Below are 22,464 nucleotides of genomic sequence, written 5' to 3'. Positions count from 1 at the left end.
CAGTATTCTTCGTAGCTTTATAACATTACGGTTGAACCACTAATGTCACATGGGCTATTTTAACGATGTCCTTACTACCTTGCGGGGCATAAAATGTTTCAGTCATGTTGCTGTCTATGCAGGGTCAGAAAGCTGTCTGATTTAATCAAAAATATCTTAATTTGTGTTCTGAAGATGAACGAATTTTTGTAACGACATGAGGGTGAGTAATTAATGACAGAATTTTCATCAGTGGGTGGAATTATGCCTTTAAATTAAAACCATAGTTAATTAAGTAAACTGTGTGTGATCAATTACAAGCTATGAAAAAATAATTATAAAGTTTTTTTTATTTGTAACATTTTAAAATACTGAAACTTTCATATATTCTAGATTTATTACATGTAAAGTAAAATATTTCTAAAGTTTTTTGTTTGTTTGTTTGTTTTTTGTTTTAATTTTGAGGATTAGAGTTTACAGCTCATGAAAGTCAAAAATCTCAATATATTGGAATATTTACATTTGAGTTTCATTAAATGTCCATCTCTACAGTATAAATTCTGGGTGTCTCTTGTTCTTTGAAACCACAATAATGGGGAAGACTGCTGACATCATAGCAGTGGTCCTCAAGACAATCATTGACACCTTCCACACAGAGGATAAGTCACAGAAGGTCATTACTGAAAGGGGTGGCAGTATACAGAGGAGTGGAATGAAGCCGGAGTCAGCACATCTTACCTGGGCTAAGGAGAAAATGAACTGGACTGTTGCTCAGTGGTCCAAAGCATTTCATGTTGAAATCAAGATCCCAGAGTCTGGAGGAAGACTGGAAAGGCACAGAATCCAAGCTGCTTGAAGTCCAGTGTGAAGTTTCTGAAGTCAGTGATGATTTAGGGTGCTGTGATGTCGGCTGGTGTTGGTCTACTGTGTTTTATCAAGTGCAAAGTCAATGCAGCCGTCTACTGGGAGATTTTGGAGCAATTTATGCTTCCATCTGCTGACAAGGTTTATGGAGATGCTGATTTCCTTTTCCAGCAGGACTTTAGCACCTGCCCACAGTGCAAAAACCACTTCCAAGTGGTTTGCTGACCATGATGTTACTGTGCTTTATTGACCAGCCAACATGCCTGACCTGAACCTCACTGAGAATCTATGGGATATTTTCAAGAAGAAGATGAGAAATAGTTGATCCAACAATATACAGACGATCTGAAGGCTCAGTAGTGCCTCAGCAGTGCCACAGGGTGATCACTTACATGTCACACTTTAATGATGCTGTAATTTGTGCTAGGAGCAGGGAATTTGCTGTAATATGTGCTGCCGACCAAGTATTGAGTCTTCGAGTATCGAGTATTGAACTTTTCTGTTTTGCAAGTGCATTTTTTGATTGATCTTAGAAAATATTCTAATATTTTGAGATACTGGATTTTTGACTTTCGTGAGCTGTAAGCTCTAAACATCAAAATAAAAACCAAAAAACTTTAAAATGTTTTACTTTACATGTAATGAATCTAGAATATATAAAAGTTTCGGTTTTTGAAATAAGTTACAAACAAAAAATGAACTTTTTCACAATATTCTAATTTTTTGAGATGCACCTGTATATAGTGCTTGAAGTTTTTGAAGCATTAGTATGTTTTACCATGTTTGAAGCCATGTAGTTTCATGTTTTGTCTTTAAATTAGTACAGAAAAAACATTTTTAAGACACTTTTTATAAATAGGACTTTTAAAAATACATCAACTCCAACACCTCAAATCACATCTCACACCTCTTTCTCTCTTTCTCAGTCTGTTCTTCCTACACAAGAAGGCCATTAGTGCGCTGCATTCTCTGCTGTGCAGTCACGACGCAGACCCCCGCTACACCGACCCCCAGGTCCGCTCGCACATCGCCCAGCTCTACCTGCCACTCATCCCCATCGTCATGGAGACGCTGCCCCAGCTTTACGACTTCACCGGTTAGTGAGACCCTGTGAGGCGAGCGCCCACAATAGAGCAGCCCGCTTATCTCTCCGGTTATTTATATAAACTCTTTGTTTATGAGTTGAATAGTCTCTCAAAGGTCAGAGCTCCACAGAGTCATTAAAAACTGAACAAAAGTCCCATTTCAGCCAAGATCTGTATCTCTCCACCTTTGTGTGTCCCAGACACGTCCCCACAGCGTGTACGTCACGCCTCGGCACTCGTCGACGATAACGACCCAGACAACGGCACCATCAGCCAGTCTGTTGCCATGGCGATCGCTGGCTCACCACTCCCCCATTCCAAAGCCAACCCCTTCACTCTGCCGACAGTGGTGAGTACCTGCTCACTGATCACTATTAATAACTAATGTTATGAATATGAATGAAGGTTGTGAGTTTTTACATTTTTGAACTGTAGTGTATGTTTAGGTTAATGTTTTTGAAAGAAGTCTATTACGGCTGCATTTATTTGATCGCAAATACAGTAATATTGAGAAACATGATCACAAATACAAAACAACTATTTTCTAGTCATATTGAAGTCTTTCATATTGAAAAATAGCATTTTGCAGCCATTACTCCAGTCTTCAGTGTCACATGATCCTTCAGATTTGCTGCTTAAGAAATGTTATTGTCATGAATGTTGAAAAGCTGTTTAATATTTCTGTGTAAAAAGCACAGTACTTAACACTCCCATTCAGAAGTTTGGGATCAGTAAGACTTGTGTTTTTTAAATGTTTTTTAAAGAAGTATCTTATGCTTATCATAGCTGCATTGATTGGATCAAAAATGCAGAAAAAAACTGTAATATTGTGAAATGTTTTTACAACGTAAAATAATGATCTCTATTTTAATATGCTTTAAAATATAATTTATTCCTATGATGCAAAGCTGAAATTTCTGCATCATTACGGTCTTCAGTGTCACGTGACCCTTCAGAAATCATTCTAATTTATTGCTGATTGTTGTTGAACACAACAGTTGCCAAAATATTTTTTTGGAATCTATGATTGTTCTTTTTAAATTTCTATTCATCAAAGAATCCTGAAAAAAAAAAACGGTTTATTTAAAATATAAATATTTCCTAACAATGTAAGTCTGTGTTATCACTTTTTATCAATTTAACACATCCTTGTTGAATAAAAGTATTAATTTCTTTTAAAATAGAAAGAATAAAAATTTACTGACCGCAAACTTTTGAACGGTAGTGTATATTGTTAGAAAAGATTTCTGTTTTAAATTAAATGCTTTTCTTTTTACCTTTTTATTCATCAAAAAAAAAATCACAGGTTTCAAAAAATATTAAGCAGCACAACTGTTTCCAGCACTGATAATAAATCAGCATATTACAATGATTTCTGAACGATTATGTGACACTGAATACTGGAGTAATGATGCTGAAAATTCAGCTTTGATCACAGGAATTAATTAGATTTTAATGTATATTGAAATAGAAATAAATCATTTGACAGTGATTACACAATATTTTTTTTTCTGCATTTTTGATTAAATAAACAGCCTTGTTGATCATAAGAAACTTTAATAAAAAAACAATAAAAATCATACTGATCCAGAACTTTTGAACAGCAGTGTATTTGAAATATAAATATTTTGTAACTGTCAGTTACTCATTCATATTAAGCCTTGGTGCTAATACAGATGATACAGATTCAAGTCTTGTCTGCAAGATGCGCTAATTATGTTCCACTAATAATTTCATAGTACTTTCTTCCTTTTTTCATCTAAAAAGTCCCAAAATAAAATAAATATTTTTCTTATTTTTCAGAAATGAACTATATTTGTGCACACAAGAGTTTCCACATCTTTTTCCCATGCTCTTGCCCTAGTGGAATAAATAGAAAAGGCAGACAACAGAAATAATATTACTTGTGACAGTTAAGGGACTTCTGGAATTTTCCCTCACATTCATCTGAAAGAGTTGGTTCACCCAAAAATGAAAACTCTGTCATTAAGTACTCACACTCATGTCATTCCAAACCCGTAAGACCTTAGTTCGTCTTCTGAACACAAATTAAGATATTTTTGATGAAATCCAAGTTTTCTGACCCTGCGTAGACGGCAACTGCCACATTCAGTGCCCAGAAAGGTATTAAGAACATCGACAAAGACTGACCTGGAAGAGAAGAAATTCTTGAACAAAATTGTTGTTTTGTTTTCTTTGTGCACAAAAAGTTTTCTCATAGCTTCTTAAAATTAAAGTTGAATCACTGATGTCACATGAACTAAATAAATGTCCTTTCTGGGCCTTGAGCACTGCCTTGAGCTGGGCCTTAAGATATTTAATCAAAAATATCTTAATTTGTGTTTTGAAGATGAACAAAGGTCTTACAGGTTTGGAACATGGTGAGAGTCAGTAATTAATGACAGAATTTTCATTTTTGGGTGAACTAACCCTTTAATATGTCATAGCTGCAGTGTCTCAGCATCACCACTAGAGGAGCCCTTCATATTCACTCCTGTCCGTTCTGTTAGCTGCAGTACTGCTCTCCACCACTAGAGGGGTTATTGTGTGCTTTCTACCTCAAAGTGTCCAACAGGGTCTCCTGGTTATTAGTAATTATTAATGCCTTATGTAAGGCTGAGGAAATGAGGATCATGTGTGTCTAAGTGTTTATTATACATTTGGGTGTGTAAGGACATCCTCTGTATATGTCTGTCCCAAACAAGCTGACGGATGTGATGTTTAATCGGCCGGCTTTGTTGTGTTTTGTCTGTGTGAGTGTATTTATGTAGTATAAAAGTGTTTTTGTTTGTTTCTTCGTCAGGCGGGCCGTCAGTGTAGCGCCCTCTCTGCAGAGTGCAGCAGGACGCTGCTGGTTTGTTTCCTGTGGGTGTTGAAGAATGCAGACGCAGGGCTTTTGGAGCGCTGGGTCTCGGACCTGTCTGTGCCACAAATCAACCGCTTGCTTGATCTTCTTCACCTCTGTCTGTCCTGTTTCGAATACAAGGTACATCCACAAGCCCTTTTCAGTAATGACTATTGGGTATTTAAAAACATGGACCATCCAATCACGGTGAGATGGTAGGAATTATCATGTTTCATCTTGAATACCAAAGGAGCAATAAGAGGAAAATGCAGGTCATACAACAATCATATTGTACCTGTCACTTTGCATACTTTGCATGCTTTTTAAAATCTGGAAAAATCAGTTTTAATGGAAAACTTTTTGATTTATTTGCAAACATTACATTAGATGGCTGACATTAATTTAGTGATCAACTTTAACACCCTTATGGAAATATGATCATTAAAATCTGAATAATTTTCAAATTGTCATAAATCAACATCTCAGGAAAATGTTATGGGGTTTCGTATCAAAATATGACTTTCTGTTGTGAAACAGAACATCAGTTTCACATATGTCCACTGTAGAGGACACCAGGACTTAAAGCATGTTTGTAAAACATTTTGGGAAACACATGAAGTGAATAGGAAAAGAAATAATACACTACCAGTCAAAAGTTTTTGAACAGTAAGATTTTTAATGGTTTTTTTTTTGTTTTGTTTTTAAAGAAGTCTCTTCTGCTCACTAAGCCTGCATGTATTTAATCCAGAGTACAGAAAAAACGTACAATTTTAAAATATTTTTACTATTAAAATAACAGTTTTCTATTTGAATATATTTTAATGTAATTTATTCCTGTGATCAAAGCTACATTTTTAGCATCATTGCTCCAGTCTTCAGTGTCACATGACCCTTCAGAAATCATTCTAATATGCTTTAGAATATATGCTTTAGAATAATATGATTTAATTATAGAAATTAATGCTTTTATTTAGCAAGGATGCTTTAAATTGACGGAAAGTGATGATGAAGACATTTATAATGTTACAAAAGATTTCTATTCATCATTTTCTATTCATCAAATAAACCTGAAACATTTCTACTTAGCTGTTTTCTACAAAATAATAATAATAAATGTTTTTGAGCAGCAAATCAGAATATTAAAATGATTTCTGAAGGATCATGTGACACTGAAGACCGAATTAATGATGCTAAAAATTCAGTTTAAATCCACAGGAATAAATTACATTTTTAAATATTCAAATAGAAAATGGTTATTTTAAATAAAAAAATATTTTTTTTTTTTTCTATTTTTGCTGCACTTTGGATCAAATAAATGCAGGATTGGTGAGCAGAAGAGACTTATTGAAAAAAAACAACATTAAAAATCTTACTGTTCAAAGACTTTTATTAAATTATTACACATCAGTTTTTTTGTGTGTGTGTTTTTTTTTTTTTTTTTTTTTTTTGCCCCAAAAACACATCTATATGCAAATTAGATACAGTGTATAGATGCATTGTATATAAAGTGAAAACCCGTTTATGGACATTTTACATACATATTGCAGAAAACAAAATGGTATATCAAATCATTCTGCTATCCTAGATAAGATAGTTGAGAATCATCTTTATGCAAAGTCTGATACAAAAAAATAAAAATATATTTTATTTTATTATTTTATAAACTGAGTTCTGGTGTCCTCTACAGAAGACATATTAATAAAATATAATTTTTTCAATTTTTCCATTTTTCAATTTTTTTTTAAATAAATCTTCCACAATGTAATTATTTACAAAGAGGCTATATTCGGCTGTATATTTGGCTGAGCATCCTGTTTAATTCCAAGGGCCAAAGAAAGGGTGGAAAATTATCAGGAAAAACTATTTTTGGTACAAAACCTTTACTAACATTGTACATGTACCACAGGGGGGGAAATACACTAAAATATGACATGACCTCTTAAAATTCCGATAAATAACTTGAAACTATGTCTTTTGGTAGTCCTTTCTTGCACCATTTCCCCTTACACATTCAGGGATTTTTACTATATATTCTGCATTTTTGTGTTGCGTGTTAACGTGTTTTTGTTCATCCTGTTCATTGTGCCCCTTCTCAGGGGAAGAAAACCCTGGAGAGGATAAACAGTCTGACCTTTAAGAAGTCTCAAGACATGAAGGCCCGTCTGGAGGAGGCCATACTGGGCACCATCGGAGCAAGACAGGAGATGGTCCGTCGCTGCAGAGGTACAACAGACGCTCTGTTGGTATCTGCATGAGTAAATGTCAAAGCATTAAATTTGTCATTCACCTCTGCTCTTGTGCGTTCCTCAGAGCGCAGTCCTTATGGAGGTCAGGAAAATGTCCGCTGGAGGAAAAACGTCACTCACTGGAGACAGAATGCAGACAGAGTGGACAAGTATGTCTTTTATCCTTTTCTTTTCATTTCTGTTCACTTTTCACTGGATGTCTGAATGATGTTGCTCTAGCTGTCTGTCGACTTAATGAAGCACATAATCACATGGTGCATGTACAGTTGTGTGTGTGTGTGTCATGGGCACTATGAATAGCTTACTGTAAACACTGTCTCTGTGCAGAACCAAGGCAGAGGTGGAGCAGGAGTCGGTAGTGGATGGAAACTTGGCGACAGAAGCTGCTCTCATAGCCCTGGACACACTGGAGATCATTGTCAAAGTAAAGCAGACTTTGTCTCTCTCATTTGAATGCATTTACTACAGATACCATGTGTTACACCATGTGTCATTTTCACATAGTTCATAAGTGTTTGTGTGTGTGTTTGCATCAGACGGTGGTGATGTCAGAGCTGAAGGAGAGTGTGTTGGGTGGTGTGCTGAGAGTCCTCCTCCACAGTATGGCAGGAAACCAGAGCGCCCTCTTCCTGCAGCACTGTTTCAGCACACAGAGAGCTTTGGTCTATAAGGTTTGTATATGTTGTTAGCAGTGCTCGTTAGTTCATAACTCCTAATTACTGAACATTAGTGCAAAACCAATCCTGCACTAGGGTAACTTGGCATAATAGTATAAAGTTTTATAAATGCTCAGTTTCTTCTTCCTTTCCAAAATGACACATTTTTGAGGGCCTAAACGTGCTCAAACTAATGAAACTTTGCACACGTGCCACAAGTGGTGAAAATTTACATCTGATATGGGTTTCAGAAGTGGGTGCGTCAAAACTGCTCGAAAGCGCCACCTATAAAAGTTCAACGAAGTGTCCCTCGAGCTGTGTTTCACATACATGTACGAAATTCAGTAGACACATGTAAAACACCAATACCTACAAAAAAGTCCTTCGGTATGAAGTCCGAACCCCAGCAGGAAGTCTTGCCATTTACAGGTGTTGTATTTAAACGAACTCCTCCTAGAGATTTAAACAGATCAACACCAAATTTGACATCAATATTATATTGGTCAGTCTAATCTAAAGGCCTTTGCATTGTTAAATTTAATATAATCATAGCGCCACCTGCAAGCAACAGGAAATGACTTGTTTTGCACTAACTTAAACATGCAATGTCCAATCTGCACTAGACTTCACATGTTTGGTAAGAGTCCTGGCCTGAAGACATCTGAAGGCCAGTATACAGTTATAGAGTCCTCTATAATCATAGCGCCACCTGTTGGTAACAAAATATGTAATGTTTTACACTACACTCTTTAAAAGGTTCTTCACAGCGATGCCATAGAAGAACCGTTTTTGGTTCCACAAAGAATCATTTAGTCGAAGGTTCTTTAAAGAACCATCTCTTTCTTACCTTTTTATAATCTGAAGAACCTTCTTTCGCTACAAAGAACCTTTTGTGAAACAGAAAGGTTCTTCAGATGTTAAAGGTTCTTTATGGAACCATTTAAACAAAAACGGTTCTTCTATGGCATCGTGAAGCACCTTGATTTTTAAGAATGTAACTCAAACATACCCCATTCAATCTGTGCCAAACTTCATATGTTTGATCAAAGTGCTGGCCTGAACATATCTACATGCCAATATTCCATTATAGTCACAGCGCCACCAGCTGGCAGCAAGAAGTTTGGCACGTATAAATGATTTTAACGTTGTCCTTTTATATTTACCCTTTTAAATGCATATTGCTCACCGTTCGCTGTTGAGCCCGGGTGCGTGGGCCCTTTCAACGGTGCATGCAGCTTTAATTAATTACTAATCTTCATGTCGTTCTAAACCCGTAAGTTCATCTTCAGAACACAAATTAAGATATTTTTGAGAAATCTGAGAGCTTTCTGACCTTGCATAGACAGCAATGCAATTACCTTGTTCAAGACCCAGAAAGGTAGTAAGGACATTGATAATATAGTCCATGTGACATCAGTGGTTCAACCGTTTTTTTTGCAGCTTTGTGCACATTACTTGACATTGTAGAAGAAACTAAGTTTTGCATATATGTTTCTGTAGTTCCCAGAGATGTTGTTTGAGGAGGACACTGAGCTCTGTGCCGATCTGTGTTTGCGGTTACTGCGTCACTGCAGCAGCAGCGTGAGCTCTGTACGCAGCCACGCCAGCGCCTCCCTCTACCTACTCATGAGACAGAACTTTGAAATCGGCAACGTAAGGCACAATGTCACATTAAACTCTGATGCTTGATTCAGCTTTACGTATAAAAAGAGGAGAAATGTGATCAACAAAAATCCTGTGTCTTTTCTCCTATTCTGTAGAATTTCGCCCGTGTGAAGATGCAGGTCACAATGTCTCTGTCTTCACTCGTGGGAACCTCAACAAAGTTCAACGAAGAGCATTTGCGACGCTCTTTAAAAACTATCCTCACATATGCTGAGGACGACCTTGAGCTCAGAGATTCCCCCTTCCCTGAGCAGGTATCAAACAATTTGATCTGGGCTGTTGAATAAAAGGTTGTTGGTTCGAATCCCACAGGGCTCACTTTTCTTCTGTCACCTCTATAGGTACAGGATCTCGTCTTCAACCTCCACATGATTCTCACTGACACTGTGAAGATGAAGGAGCACCAGCAGGACCCAGAGATGCTTATAGACCTCATGTACAGGTCAGTGCTTTGTCATCATAAAAACCAAAGGACATTTAATGTGGCTCCTGTGCTGTATGTACAAATGGCTGTTCTCTGTGTGTAGGATTGCGAAAGGCTATCAGAATTCTCCTGATCTGAGACTCACGTGGCTGCAGAACATGGCAGGAAAGCACTCGGAAAGAGGGAACCATGCAGAGGCTGCACACTGCCTGGTGCATAGCGCCGCCCTGGTGGCAGAATACCTCAACATGCTTGAAGATTGTCGCTACCTCCCTATCGGTTGTGTGTCATTCCAGGTAATTCCAGTTTGTGTGTGTTTGTATATTAAAAATGAATAAATAAAAATAAGTAAAATAACAGAATAAAAAAGTTACAATTAAATGTTTCAACCAGGCAAATGCTATTACTGTTTACTAAAACTAAAATAGTTTTTAAAAATCTTTTTTTTTTCTTCAGTAATTAAAATAAAACTTAATTTCATTTCATTTACAAAGTATTGTAATGTACAAAATAATGTAACTAACCAAAACAAGTTTAATTTGAAATCTAATATTATAAAAACTCAAAATAATTAAAGCTGTGTATGAATATTAAAAAAAAACCTAATGAAAATGAAAAAAGCACATAAAATTACTGAGACTTAAGATAAAATTAAAATTAGAATGAAAACTGAAAATATGAAAGTAATAGAATAAAAAAATAAATAAATAACAGAATAAAAAAGTTACAATTAAATGTTTTAACCAGGCCAGTGCTATTATTGTTTATTAAAACTAAGATTATTTTTACAAATCTTTTTTTTTTTTTTTGGTAATTGAAATAAAACTTAATTTCATTTAATTTACAAAATATTGTAATGTACAAAAGAATGTAACTAACCAAAACAAGTTGAACTTGAAATGCTAATATTACAAAAACTGAAAATAGTTAAAGCTGTGTAGGAATTTTTAAAAAAAACCTAATGAATATGAAAAAAAAACGCATAAAGTTACTAAAACTTAAAATAAAATTAAAATTAGAATGAAAACTTAAAATATGAAAGTAAAAGCTCATTTAAAATAATAAGAAATATATAATAGTATATAAATAATAGTAATGTTATAACAAAAAAACAATAAGAATTTCAATTTTGGTTTTATTTCCAGTCATGAAAAATCATGAAATTTTAAATTGTTTTTTATCAGGTCTGTAAAAGTTTGCAATTAAATATTTTGTTATTTTATTCAATGAATGAATGTTTTATAACATTGCAATAGCGTTTATGTTAAAAAATATGTAAAATAATTTGTTAATTTTCTAAATAAAGTTAAAAAAGCAAGTAATATTTTATATGAACTGAGAGGAAGATATTAAAAAATGTAAATGCTAAGCACATTCTCAGTGTATCCTTTGCTCTTTTGATTAAAAATGTATGCTAAAACTTTACAATGTGGCATTTGTTAACATTAGTTAATGTATTAACTAACGAACGAACAGTGAACAATACATTTATTACACTGTTTATTAATCTTTGTTTGTGTTCATGTTAGTTCACAGTGCAGTAACTAATGTTAACAATATTAACATTAAAATGAACATTAATTAAGATTAATAAATGATGTGCAAGTGTTGTTCATTCATAGATAACTAATGTAGTTAACTAATGTTAACTAACTTTATTGTGAAGTGTTACCAAATTTTCTGTAATTTATGATAATACCTATGATCAATTTTTGGATTGATACACCCTTTTAGCATCTTTAACACTTCGGTTGTGTTTCACAGAGTATTTCGTCCAATGTGCTGGAGGAGTCTGCGGTGTCTGATGATATTCTGTCCCCAGAGGAGGAGGGCATCTGTTCAGGGAAGTACTTCAGTGAGTCTGGGCTCGTGGGACTTCTGGAGCAAGCAGCTGCTTCTTTTAATATGGTGAGAGCTCACATCACATCAGCCATGCAAACTGAGTGCATTCAAGAGAATCGAAGGAATTAGACTCGTATTCAAGCCAGCGCCACACGTTTTTATGGGATTATTAAATATTAACTGAAGGTTGACTGTAGATTCTGTCTCTCCTCCAGGCTGCCATGTACGAGGCCATAAATGAAGTTTACAAAATCCTTTGTCCCATTCACGAGGCCAACAGAGACTTTAAGAAGCTCGCCTCGGTCCACGGCAAACTGCAGGATGCCTTCAACAAAGTATACAATCAGGTTTGTTGACACAGGAAGTTGGTGTTAAAGAGCTCAACATATGTCTACAAGAAGTTCCAATCCTACACTGTTTCACGGGTCAATTTATTGAATGGCTATTAAATTTTACCAATATGCATTTGTACATTCTTAAATAGCAATATGTCATTTCTTGTAAAAGAAAGAAATTATAAATCCTTTATAGACTGCTACTTTGTACAGTATATAACCACAGTAGTAAATATTAATAAAATAGTAACACATTTTTTTTTTATTTCTGTTGGCTGAGGTGCATTAGGTAAAATTGGGCAGTTGGACAAAAATCACTGAGCTGATTTATTATATAAAAATGTATTTTTAAGTCCATTATTTATCTTACAAACAGGATATCCTGATCTTATCAGCAGCTTCTAAATATAAGCACTACATGGTGGGATAATTCTGCATTCCAGTTTCTAAATATGGGATCATAGATAAAATGAAATGGAAAAAAAAAGGGAGGTAAAAATGTATCACGGTTTTTACAAAAAATATTAAGTAGGGTCCTATGATGTATGCAATGTGGAAAACATGGTCCGAATTGTGGAAACCAGTTATAAAAATGGGATTTACTGTTATAAGTTATAAAAATGGGATTGACATGGAATGGCACGGAATTTGCCAAATTTGTGATAAATAAATAAAAAGTAGGTCAGTACACTTAAATCAAAATGTGACAAAATGTGGACTAGTGTCTGTGAATATTAAGCTGAAAAAATACTATTTAAATACAAACCTGCATGTTCTGCATGTTCCTGTGAATGAATGGCACGTACACGTGGTTTTGTTCACTACACACATACTGAAGTTGTGCCTGACGCTCACAGTTTTTTCAGCCTCAGTATATGAGTACATAAACACATAAACATGATCTCTGGCGCTGCTCTGAGAGTCACTTTATGAGCATTTTACCATTTCTTTTGAGAAAACCATCATCATTTCATATACAAACAGAAACTTAAAGGTCTTTACAGCAACCCGTCAAAATAAACGTTTGGTTTAACTTGAGGAAACTGTGACAGAAATATATTACGTAATGTAATGATAGTACTACTACTACTAATAAAATTAGAAAAAAGAAAGAAGAAAAGAATTTAATTCTGTATAAAATCAATTAATTAGACATGCTTTTGATTATTAAAAATTCATGAAATCATTACAAAATGGAATCCAGAAAATTAATGGAAAACAGAATGTGGTATAAAAAAAACTGAATTTGAGAATCTCATTTGACCTTAAAAAAATATTTTTTGTTAAACTTATAATAAATTGCTGTTCATTTGTGCAAGTTTCATTATTTTAATTAATTATACATGCTTTTTAGTGAATATTTTTTACATTTATTATTATTTTTTATTTAACCGTTTTAACAGAGTATAGAAAAATTAAAACGGAAAAAAGAATTTAGATTTTGGGAATTTGGGAAAAAAATAAAAAGGATTTCTTAGGGCCCCAATTGATTAACTAAACTGTTTTTTTCTGCTAATAAAAATTAAAACATTGTTTTCTTGAACAGTAAATCAGCATATTAGCATGATTTATAAAGGATCATGTGACACTAAATACTGGGGTAATGATGCTGAAAATTCAACTTTGCATCACAGGAATAAATTACATTTTAATATATATTACAGTAGAAAGCAGTTATTTTAAATTGTAATAATGTTCAATATTAATATTGCTGTTTTTACTGTATTTTCATCAAATAAATGCAGCCTTGGTGAACAAAAACATTAAAAAAAAACCTTATGGACCCCAAACCTTTGAACAGTAGTGTACATGTAATGCAATTTAATATTTAATTTAATACAATTAGGTTATTCTAAAGTAAAGCTTATTTCGTGCATTTTGTGTAAATTCCAAATAAAATATTTTAGGCATCCACTGATATGAATAACATTAAGTTAATAATTATTTTCATCAAATGACTGATAATCAATAAATGGCTGATATAATTATATAATGATGTATAATGATACAATTATATAATTGTCATTCTGCCATTCTGAGATGTTTTTATTTGTAAAGGCTCATATGAAGGTCAATATCTTACCTTTGTATGATTCATAAAGTGCTGCTTTGTGTATGGGGTAACCACTGTATTCCTGCTTTTACAAAAGCACCACCTGAATTTGGATGAATTTACATCTACTGTTTATATTCAGACCAATCAAAAAATCACTTATTAGGCTGATATGTAAGGTTTGTCATTTTATAACTTTTTTTATTATTATTATTATTATTATTATTATTAAAAAACTGTAAAGTTAAAGGGATAGTCACCCAAAAATGAAAATTCTGTCATTATTTACTCACCCTCATGTTGTTCCAAACCTGTATGAGTTCCTTTCTTATGTTCAACATGAAAGAAAATATTTTAAAGAATGCTGGTAATCAAACAGTTGTAGTCCCCATTGACTTATAGTATTTCTTTCCCTACTATGGAAGTCAGTGGGGACCAACAACTGTTCGGTCATTCAAAATTCTTCAAAATATCTTGAGGGTGAGTAAATGATGACAGAATTTTCATTTTTGAGTGAGCTGTCCCTTTAAATTAATACTAATTTATCATACCAAACTAAGAATTATATTTGACAGCTCTAGTAGCTATATAATGCGAATTTTAAATGATTTGTGCTCTTGGTATCTGGAGCACAGACATTAGTTGCAGAGCTGTGGTGTAAAGCTGTGTGTTATTCTAATGTGTGTGGTTTCGTTGTGTGATTGATGTCTTTTCTCTGTGTCTTGTCGGTGATGATATGTCTCCCGCTGTGTCTGCACACAGAGCTCAGGATGGGAGGTATGGCTGATCGATCACACTGTGCTTCTGTATTTATCAGTACCATATGTTGAAGTTTACATTAGAGGGATTTTTTTTTTTTCCCACACACTAACTAACTGTCTCTGGTCTTTATCTCTTTTTATTTCTCCATCGGTTTCCTCGCGTGCGGTCTGGATGTTTTCCTGGTGAGTGAACATGAACTTGGTTACCCAACATAAAATTTAAGCTGTTCCATCCCACTGTAAGGTTCAGCGTCTCTGACACACTTATGTAAGGCCATTTCACAAGAATAGCACAAGTCAGTGTTTTTCCTAGAGTACATGTGCACGCATTCAGGTCCATGAACCCATCCTCAGTGCCATCAGTGTTGTGCCTTTAGGCATGATCTGGCTGAAATGGTGTTATTTAGGCTTTTATGTGACATGCCATGCTCTTCTCTCTTCTTACATGTGTCTCAATTGTTCCTGTCCTAAATGTTCAGGCAACAGAGGATGTTTGGCACCTACTTCCGTGTGGGCTTTTATGGATGCCGCTTTGGCGATCTGGACGAGCAGGAGTTTGTCTATAAAGAGCCTTCCATCACCAAACTGGCTGAGATCTCACATAGACTGGAGGTACTTTTCTGGTCTGAAGTGAATCAAAATATCAATATTTAATTTTACTAATGATAGCAACTGTTATTATCATTAAAAATAAGTTTATTTAGTCATATAATATTAGTAATTTAATTTTTACATTTACATTTACATTTTTTAATTATTAATTATAATTCTAAATATTTGTTTAACATTAAGTTGTTTTATTTTTTTCTGTATTTGATTTGATTTTGAAGGACAAAGAATTAAAAAAAAAAAAACTTTTGGTTCTGTGCAAATCAAATGATGCTTTTAATTTGATCATTTGTAAGCTTTATGCTCATTTCCTTTGTAGGAGTTTTACTCTGAACGATTTGGTGACGAAGTGGTGGTGATTATAAAGGACTCCAACCCTGTTGACAAGAACAAATTGGACCCTAATAAGGTCAGATTTCAACGCTAGTGCAAGACTGAAGGCTTTTCTCATCAAAGAAAAACACATTTATATTAATTTAGTGTCATGTATATGCTATTGTAGTATTTATTAATATTTATAATAATTAATATTAATATTTTGATGTTATTTGTATAAGTTTATTACTTTATTTTATTGTTTTCTTTTGGTTAATTTTATAATATTAATATTTAGCTTGTATTTTTATAGTTTCACTTTTTTGTTTCTGTAATTTAATTTGATTTTGACCATTTATTTAAATTTAATTTTGTGTGTTTATTATATTTTAATTTAGCTTTAATTTATTTTTCCAATTAAGTAATTTTAGTACTTCAACCTAAATTAGTTTTATTTCTTTTTAATTTGATTTATTTTGTTTATAAGGCCCTTATTTTTTACCTTCTTTAAGTTTGCTTTTCTTGTAAGTTTTATATTTTATTGTATATCATTATAATTTATTTATATTATATTAATATTTGGGTTGTATTTTTGTAATTTCGCCCTTTTTTATAATTTAATGTAATTTTGTACATTTTATTTGAATAAAATTTTTTGTTTTTTATAATTTAATTTAGCTTTCATTTATTTTTCCATTCAAGTAATTTTAGTACTTCAACCCAAATTTATTTTATTTCTTATTTGAGTTTATTTTGTTATTTGTAAAGCCACGTTTTTTATTTTTACGTTCAAGTTAAGTAACTTATACATTTTATTGTATATTAGCAAGAATTATTTTAATAGTTTTAGTTAAAGGATTACTCCACCACCAAAATAAAAATTTCCTGATAATTTACTTACCCCCAAGATGTTCGTGTCTTTTTTTTTTCAGTCACAAAGAAATTAAATTTTTTGAGGGAAACATTCCAGGATTTTTCTCCATATAGTGGACTCAACAGATTAAAGGACCAAATTGTGTTTTCAATGCAGCTTCAAAGGGCTCTGCACAATCCCAGCCGAGGAATAGGGGTCTTATCTAGTGAAACAATTGGTTATTTTCTTAAAAAAAACAAAAAAAAAAAGTATAATTTATATACTTTTTAACCTCAAATGCTTGTCTTGTCTAGCTCTGCGTGAACTCTGTGCATTCCGGTTCAATACAGTTAGGATATGTTGAAAACTTCCAACTTATTTTCTCCTCCAACTTCAAAATCACCCTACATTGCTACAGAAGTACTCAGTGTTTACAAAGTGAACGTGCAAAGCAGATCAAACGCCCTTTGTAGGATGATTTTGAAGTTGGAGGAGAAAATGAGATGAGATGACATGGGTGCGAGTAAATTATCAGGAAATTTTTATTCTGGAAGTGAACCAATCCTTTAACAATAGCAACACTAATTCATTTCAGAATATTTGAGTTTTGTACATGTGGTCTCCGTATTAACTGTCTATGTTTATGTTACCCAGGCATACCTACAGATCACATACGTGGAGCCCTTCTTCGACACTTACGAGCTGAAGGAGCGCATCACATACTTTGACAAGAACTACAACCTGCGCACATTCATGTACTGTACGCCGTTCACGCTGGACGGCCGGGCCCACGGCGATCTGCACGAGCAGTACAAACGCAAGACCATCCTCACAACCTCCCACGCCTTCCCCTACATCAAGACCCGCATCAACGTCATCCACAAAGAGGAGGTGTGAAATGCTTTACTTTTGGATATTCATAAGTGCCTCAGGACAGATTTTCTAAATAATTCCTCCTCCCTCCAGATCATTCTGATGCCGATGGAGGTGGCGATCGAGGACATGCAGAAGAAAACACAGGAGCTGGCCTTCGCGACCCACCAGGACCCCGCTGACCCAAAGATGCTCCAGATGGTGCTTCAGGGATGTGTTGGCACCACTGTTAATCAGGTATCATTTTAGATATGATGAAATGGTTTTCCTCCAGTATGTTGGTTTGTTTGTGAATGTAAACCTGTACATGTCGTCACAAAGGGTCCACTGGAGGTGGCTCAGGTCTTCCTGTCTGAAATTCCCGAGGACCCCAAACTCTTCCGGCATCACAATAAACTGCGCCTCTGCTTTAAGGACTTCACTAAAAGGTGGAGTGACTTTTATTCACACATTTTTGCACACAAGCATGCTCACTTTTTGAGTTGAAAACATTTAGGTAACGATTCATTTGTTTATGCAGTGATTAAAAGTCCTGCCAATTCAAATGCATTATTAGCATTTAAAATTATTGACCAACAAAAGTGATTTAAAGGCACAATATGTGAAATTTTGTTATAAAGCAGTGAATCAAGAGTCAAAGTGATTGGTTGTCAACCCCAAGTTTTGCACCCCTAGTCCTTTGCGGCTTCGGGTTGGATCTTTACGGTCCTAGACATGGCCGCAGTCTATTTCCAACACGCTAAAGCTGCCAATTACCTAAACCACAGATCAGCATGGTTATCTTCCCATGGCTAAGAACGAAGTGAACGAGTGATGGAATGTTTGAAATGAATCCAACTTTTTCTGTTTTGCAGTTCATTAAAGTAGACTGACAGTTCTGGGTCTCTTGTGCATTTAACCTAGTAACTGCAATGTTCTTGACTCAGGTGTGAGGATGCTCTGAGGAAGAACAAGTCTCTGATCGGTCCAGATCAGAAGGAATACCATCGAGAGCTGGAGCGGAACTACACTAAACTGAGAGAAGCTCTGTTTCCTCTTATCAACCGGAAAATCCCTCAGCTCTACAGACCGCTGCCTCTGCCAACCACACCAACACAGAGGTAACATCACACACTCCTCACTCATGGAAACAAAAGCACCTCAAGTTATCTGAAATTGATCTTTCCACAACAACAAAACAGCTCATAGCAGCCTGGTTACTTGTAAACTAAACCCATCAAACTAATTACAAATCTGTGCACCCTGACCCAGTTGTTTAGCAGCCAGTCACCATTTTTTGTGTATAACATGCGTGAGTCAGTTTATAAACATGCCGTTTGAGGCTGAGACTGTGTACTAATATAGTGCCGCATGTATTCAATAAATAAATATCAAAGTGTATAATAAATTAAGTACATGTATCATAAACATGAATATTTCTAATTAAAGTATATTCATATTAATGTCATTCTTTATTATATCATTATGAATAAAATTGTAAATGATTAATATTTCTAATTATCTACTAATTAAAACGTATTATTAATAAACATAATACATTTTATAATTTAAAAAATGAAAAAACTGTTTTGAAGGTGTCTTCAATTTTAGTTTAAACAATGATCTAATATACAGTTACGTATTTATTTGATAAATGCTACTTATGTGTGTAATAAATCAAATAATAGAGTGAAAGCTTTTTTGTCTGTTCACCTAATATTATATAAATATTGAATAATAATAAAATATATACAGTAAATACTACTACTGCTGCTACTACTACTACTACTACTACTAATAATAATAACACCATTAAAATAACAGAAAATAATATATGCCATAATAAATAAATGTAAAAATGTCACCTAATATTATATAAATATTAAATAAAAATAAAGTATATGCAGTTATATTTACGACATTTCTAATAAAATAAATACATGTGAATGTAAATATTTATAATAATACCATTAAAATAACAGAAAATAATAAATGGCATAAATAAATACAAAAGAAAATAAAGTTAAAGCATTTATGTAAGTGTCTGTTCACCTAATATATGAATATTAAATAATAATAATCGAAATATATAGTTATGTCCATTCAATAATGTTTTTAATCAAATACATACACAAATGTAATTTTTTATAATCATAATAATACCATTAAAATTACAGAAAATACAGCATAATAAATAAATTTTAAACATAAAATGAAAACATGTCATTTTTATAAGTGTCTGTTCGCCTAATATTATGTAAATATTAAATAATAATAATTAAAATATATAGTTATATGTACTTTCAATAATTATGAGTTATGTTTCTAATAAAATAAATACACATATGTAAGTATTTATAATAATAATAATAGTAATGCCACTGAATTCATTAAAATAACATAACAATAAAATAACAGAAAATATAATATGGCATAATAAATGAACAAAAATTAACTGAAAGCATTTTTGTCTCTTTTTATGTTATATAAATATTAAATAATAATTTAAATATATGCACATTCAGTAAATGTTGATGTTTCTAATAAAATCAGTACACAAATGTAAATATTTCTAATAATAACATTCATATAAAAGAAAATATTATGGCATGATAAATTAAAAAAAAAAAAATGAAAGCATTTTTGTCTTTTTTTTTTTTTACCTTATATTTTATAAATACAAAATAATAATTAAAATATATACAGTTACATATATAACTTGTAATAAACGTATAAGAAATGTTTAATAAATATGAATGATGTTTCTAATAAAATAAATAAATGTAAATATTTATAATAGTAATAATACCAGAAAATAATATACAGTATAATAAATAAAAAACAAATAAATAAAAAATAAAGCATTTTTTGAAAATTAACTGATTATTCCTCATCCAAATCACATTTCCTGTAGTGAGTGTTAACTGACTCTCAGAGCCATGACCCAAAAGTCACCAGATCGTGGATCTGTTCTTGCTCATCTTTCCAGGAATTCTCTCAGTCGATCCAGTTTTCGGCGGGTGGAGTGCTGAGGTGTGTTGGAGCCAAGCGCGGGTGGATGTAAAGCCAGACATGATCTCCCGCTCCATCATTCAACCCCCAACTACACATTAAAACACACATTCCTCTCTCAGGCACAAGCCCTCCTGAGCCAGTCTCTCTCTCTCTCTCTCACTCTCTCTCGGAGGGGCTTCAGTCTGTTTACTCTTATAGTTTATCTGCTGTAAACAGAGTCATTATGATCTTCATGGGCACAGCGGCATAACCGTTCAAAGTAGTCATCAGTAGAGAAAAATGAGCTTCTTGCTCAACATCAGAGGTAATTTTAGGCTGTAACCAGCACACGGCATTCAGATGCTCCTGTTTTTCCTCCTTTTGTTTGTTTGTGCTGTCTTTCCCCGTCTCGTGCGCTTGTGTGAGTGTGAGAAAGAGGGCAACAATATGAGCCACAGTCCTTCCAGGCATTTGTGTGTGTGTTTGAATGCGTTGCCACATAAAAACTTGTTGCGCTGTTTGATTTATTTGCTTCCACTCAGTGGATTAAAGCATTTGTAAAAGCTCTGTCTTTTTGAAGACTAACCACTGACAGGCTGAGCCTAGAGACTAACTCGCTTCATTTGCGCAAACTGTTTTTAAAACTAATTCTGCTGTTGGCTCAAGCAGTGATGTAGACGAGCAAAAAAAAGCTGGATTTGTTTCAAGACTGTAGAATGTATATAGTGGAGATCCCTGGATCGTTCTTTGGACGCGTGTCCCTTTAGGTAACGGAGGAAGCATAAGGCATTAATATAGTCATTAGCTGTGGAAAACGTTCCACGCTGCACTAACAAAAGAGCACACTAATGTTCTGCACTGCTTTGAGTTTTTACTGCCACTGCTGCACCAAAACCAGACACAAAGGCGTTTTAATGTTCGTGTTGTTGTAAATGCACAGTAATGTAAACGTATACTGTCCACATTATGCACTAGTATGTAAACTGGAAAAAGGAGAATGATTTAGATTGTTGAATGTAGATAATGTCCTGAACTAGCAATACTTTCGCCTACCTACTATAGTTGGACTGCTGTAATATCCGTCTTGCACTATTTTAATGTTTGTATGACCTCTACTGCCTGTCTTGACACTATACTGTGCAAATTGCTGGTTTAAATACTGTATTTTTTAATAACCAAAATGAGTTCTTTTTTTATTTATTTGTATGTTTGTCCTTTTTCTTTTCCAATTTGATGTTTTATATTAAAAGAAAGTTCTCCTATTTTGTTTAACAGTAGCTTTATTTAAGTGTTTATGAATAAATGTAGATACACGCATATTAAATGTAAATAAGCGAGTGTCAGTTTATTAATTAAAATATTGTTTACAGTATATTTATAATATTTTAAGATTTTAAACATTAATTTATTAGAAACTAAGTAGTTTTTTATAGATATTAATACACAATTTTATATACATAATAAGTGTGTATTATTTGTTATTAATAAATGAAAAATATTTATATTATGCTCATTCTCTATATAGTAAATATATTGTAAATTATATTTTAAGATAATTTAAAAATATTAATATATTAAAAGGTTTTTTTAAGAGTTTGTGTACTAATATAGATACATTATATGTAAATAATAAATGTGTATTTATATTATTACCAAAATAAAATATTTACAAGATGTTCATTTTCTAAATATATTGTAAGTAATATTAAGATGATTAAAAAAAAAAAAAAAAAAAAATATATATATATATATATATATATATATATATATATATATATATATAAAATATGAATATATTAAAAGCTTTTTAGGTGTTTGTGTACTAATATAGATATTTTAAATGTAAATATTAAATGTTCATTTTTATTAATTTATATTATTTACAATATATTCATTCTCAATATAGTAAATATATTGTACACATTAAATGTAAATAATAAATGCATTATTTATATTATTAATGAATAAAAATGTTAATTCTATATAGTAAATAGATAGGAATAGGAAATAATTTAGGATAATTATTCAAAATATTAATATAATAAGTGTTTGTGTACTAATATAGATAAAGATTAAATGTAAATAT

General features: G+C 33.0%; 1 protein-coding gene across 3 annotated transcripts in view; it reads left to right on the top strand.

The window, feature by feature from the left end:
* The window catches only part of LOC127160182 (dedicator of cytokinesis protein 7), a 69,107-nt gene extending 47,467 nt beyond the window's left edge, over positions 1-21,640 (top strand). For all 3 annotated transcript variants that reach the window (XM_051102853.1, XM_051102845.1, XM_051102837.1), the window contains 21 exons: positions 1,770-1,939; positions 2,129-2,277; positions 4,732-4,914; positions 6,870-6,996; positions 7,084-7,168; positions 7,347-7,443; positions 7,556-7,690; positions 9,176-9,328; positions 9,436-9,594; positions 9,682-9,782; positions 9,868-10,060; positions 11,529-11,672; positions 11,822-11,953; positions 14,757-14,771; positions 15,242-15,367; positions 15,684-15,773; positions 17,187-17,423; positions 17,499-17,642; positions 17,727-17,833; positions 18,332-18,505; positions 20,374-21,640. In XM_051102853.1, coding sequence (XP_050958810.1) covers positions 1,770-1,939; positions 2,129-2,277; positions 4,732-4,914; positions 6,870-6,996; positions 7,084-7,168; positions 7,347-7,443; positions 7,556-7,690; positions 9,176-9,328; positions 9,436-9,594; positions 9,682-9,782; positions 9,868-10,060; positions 11,529-11,672; positions 11,822-11,953; positions 14,757-14,771; positions 15,242-15,367; positions 15,684-15,773; positions 17,187-17,423; positions 17,499-17,642; positions 17,727-17,833; positions 18,332-18,505; positions 20,374-20,416 — 2,764 coding nt within the window. In that variant the 3' untranslated portion in view covers positions 20,417-21,640. The remainder of the gene's footprint in view (positions 1-1,769; positions 1,940-2,128; positions 2,278-4,731; positions 4,915-6,869; positions 6,997-7,083; positions 7,169-7,346; positions 7,444-7,555; positions 7,691-9,175; positions 9,329-9,435; positions 9,595-9,681; positions 9,783-9,867; positions 10,061-11,528; positions 11,673-11,821; positions 11,954-14,756; positions 14,772-15,241; positions 15,368-15,683; positions 15,774-17,186; positions 17,424-17,498; positions 17,643-17,726; positions 17,834-18,331; positions 18,506-20,373) is intronic.
* The last annotated feature ends 824 nt before the right edge of the window (positions 21,641-22,464 follow it).

This window comes from Labeo rohita, chromosome 3, assembly GCF_022985175.1.
Source record: "Labeo rohita strain BAU-BD-2019 chromosome 3, IGBB_LRoh.1.0, whole genome shotgun sequence".
Lineage (NCBI taxonomy): Eukaryota > Metazoa > Chordata > Actinopteri > Cypriniformes > Cyprinidae > Labeo > Labeo rohita.
This window is presented reverse-complemented; position numbering and strand designations above follow the sequence as displayed.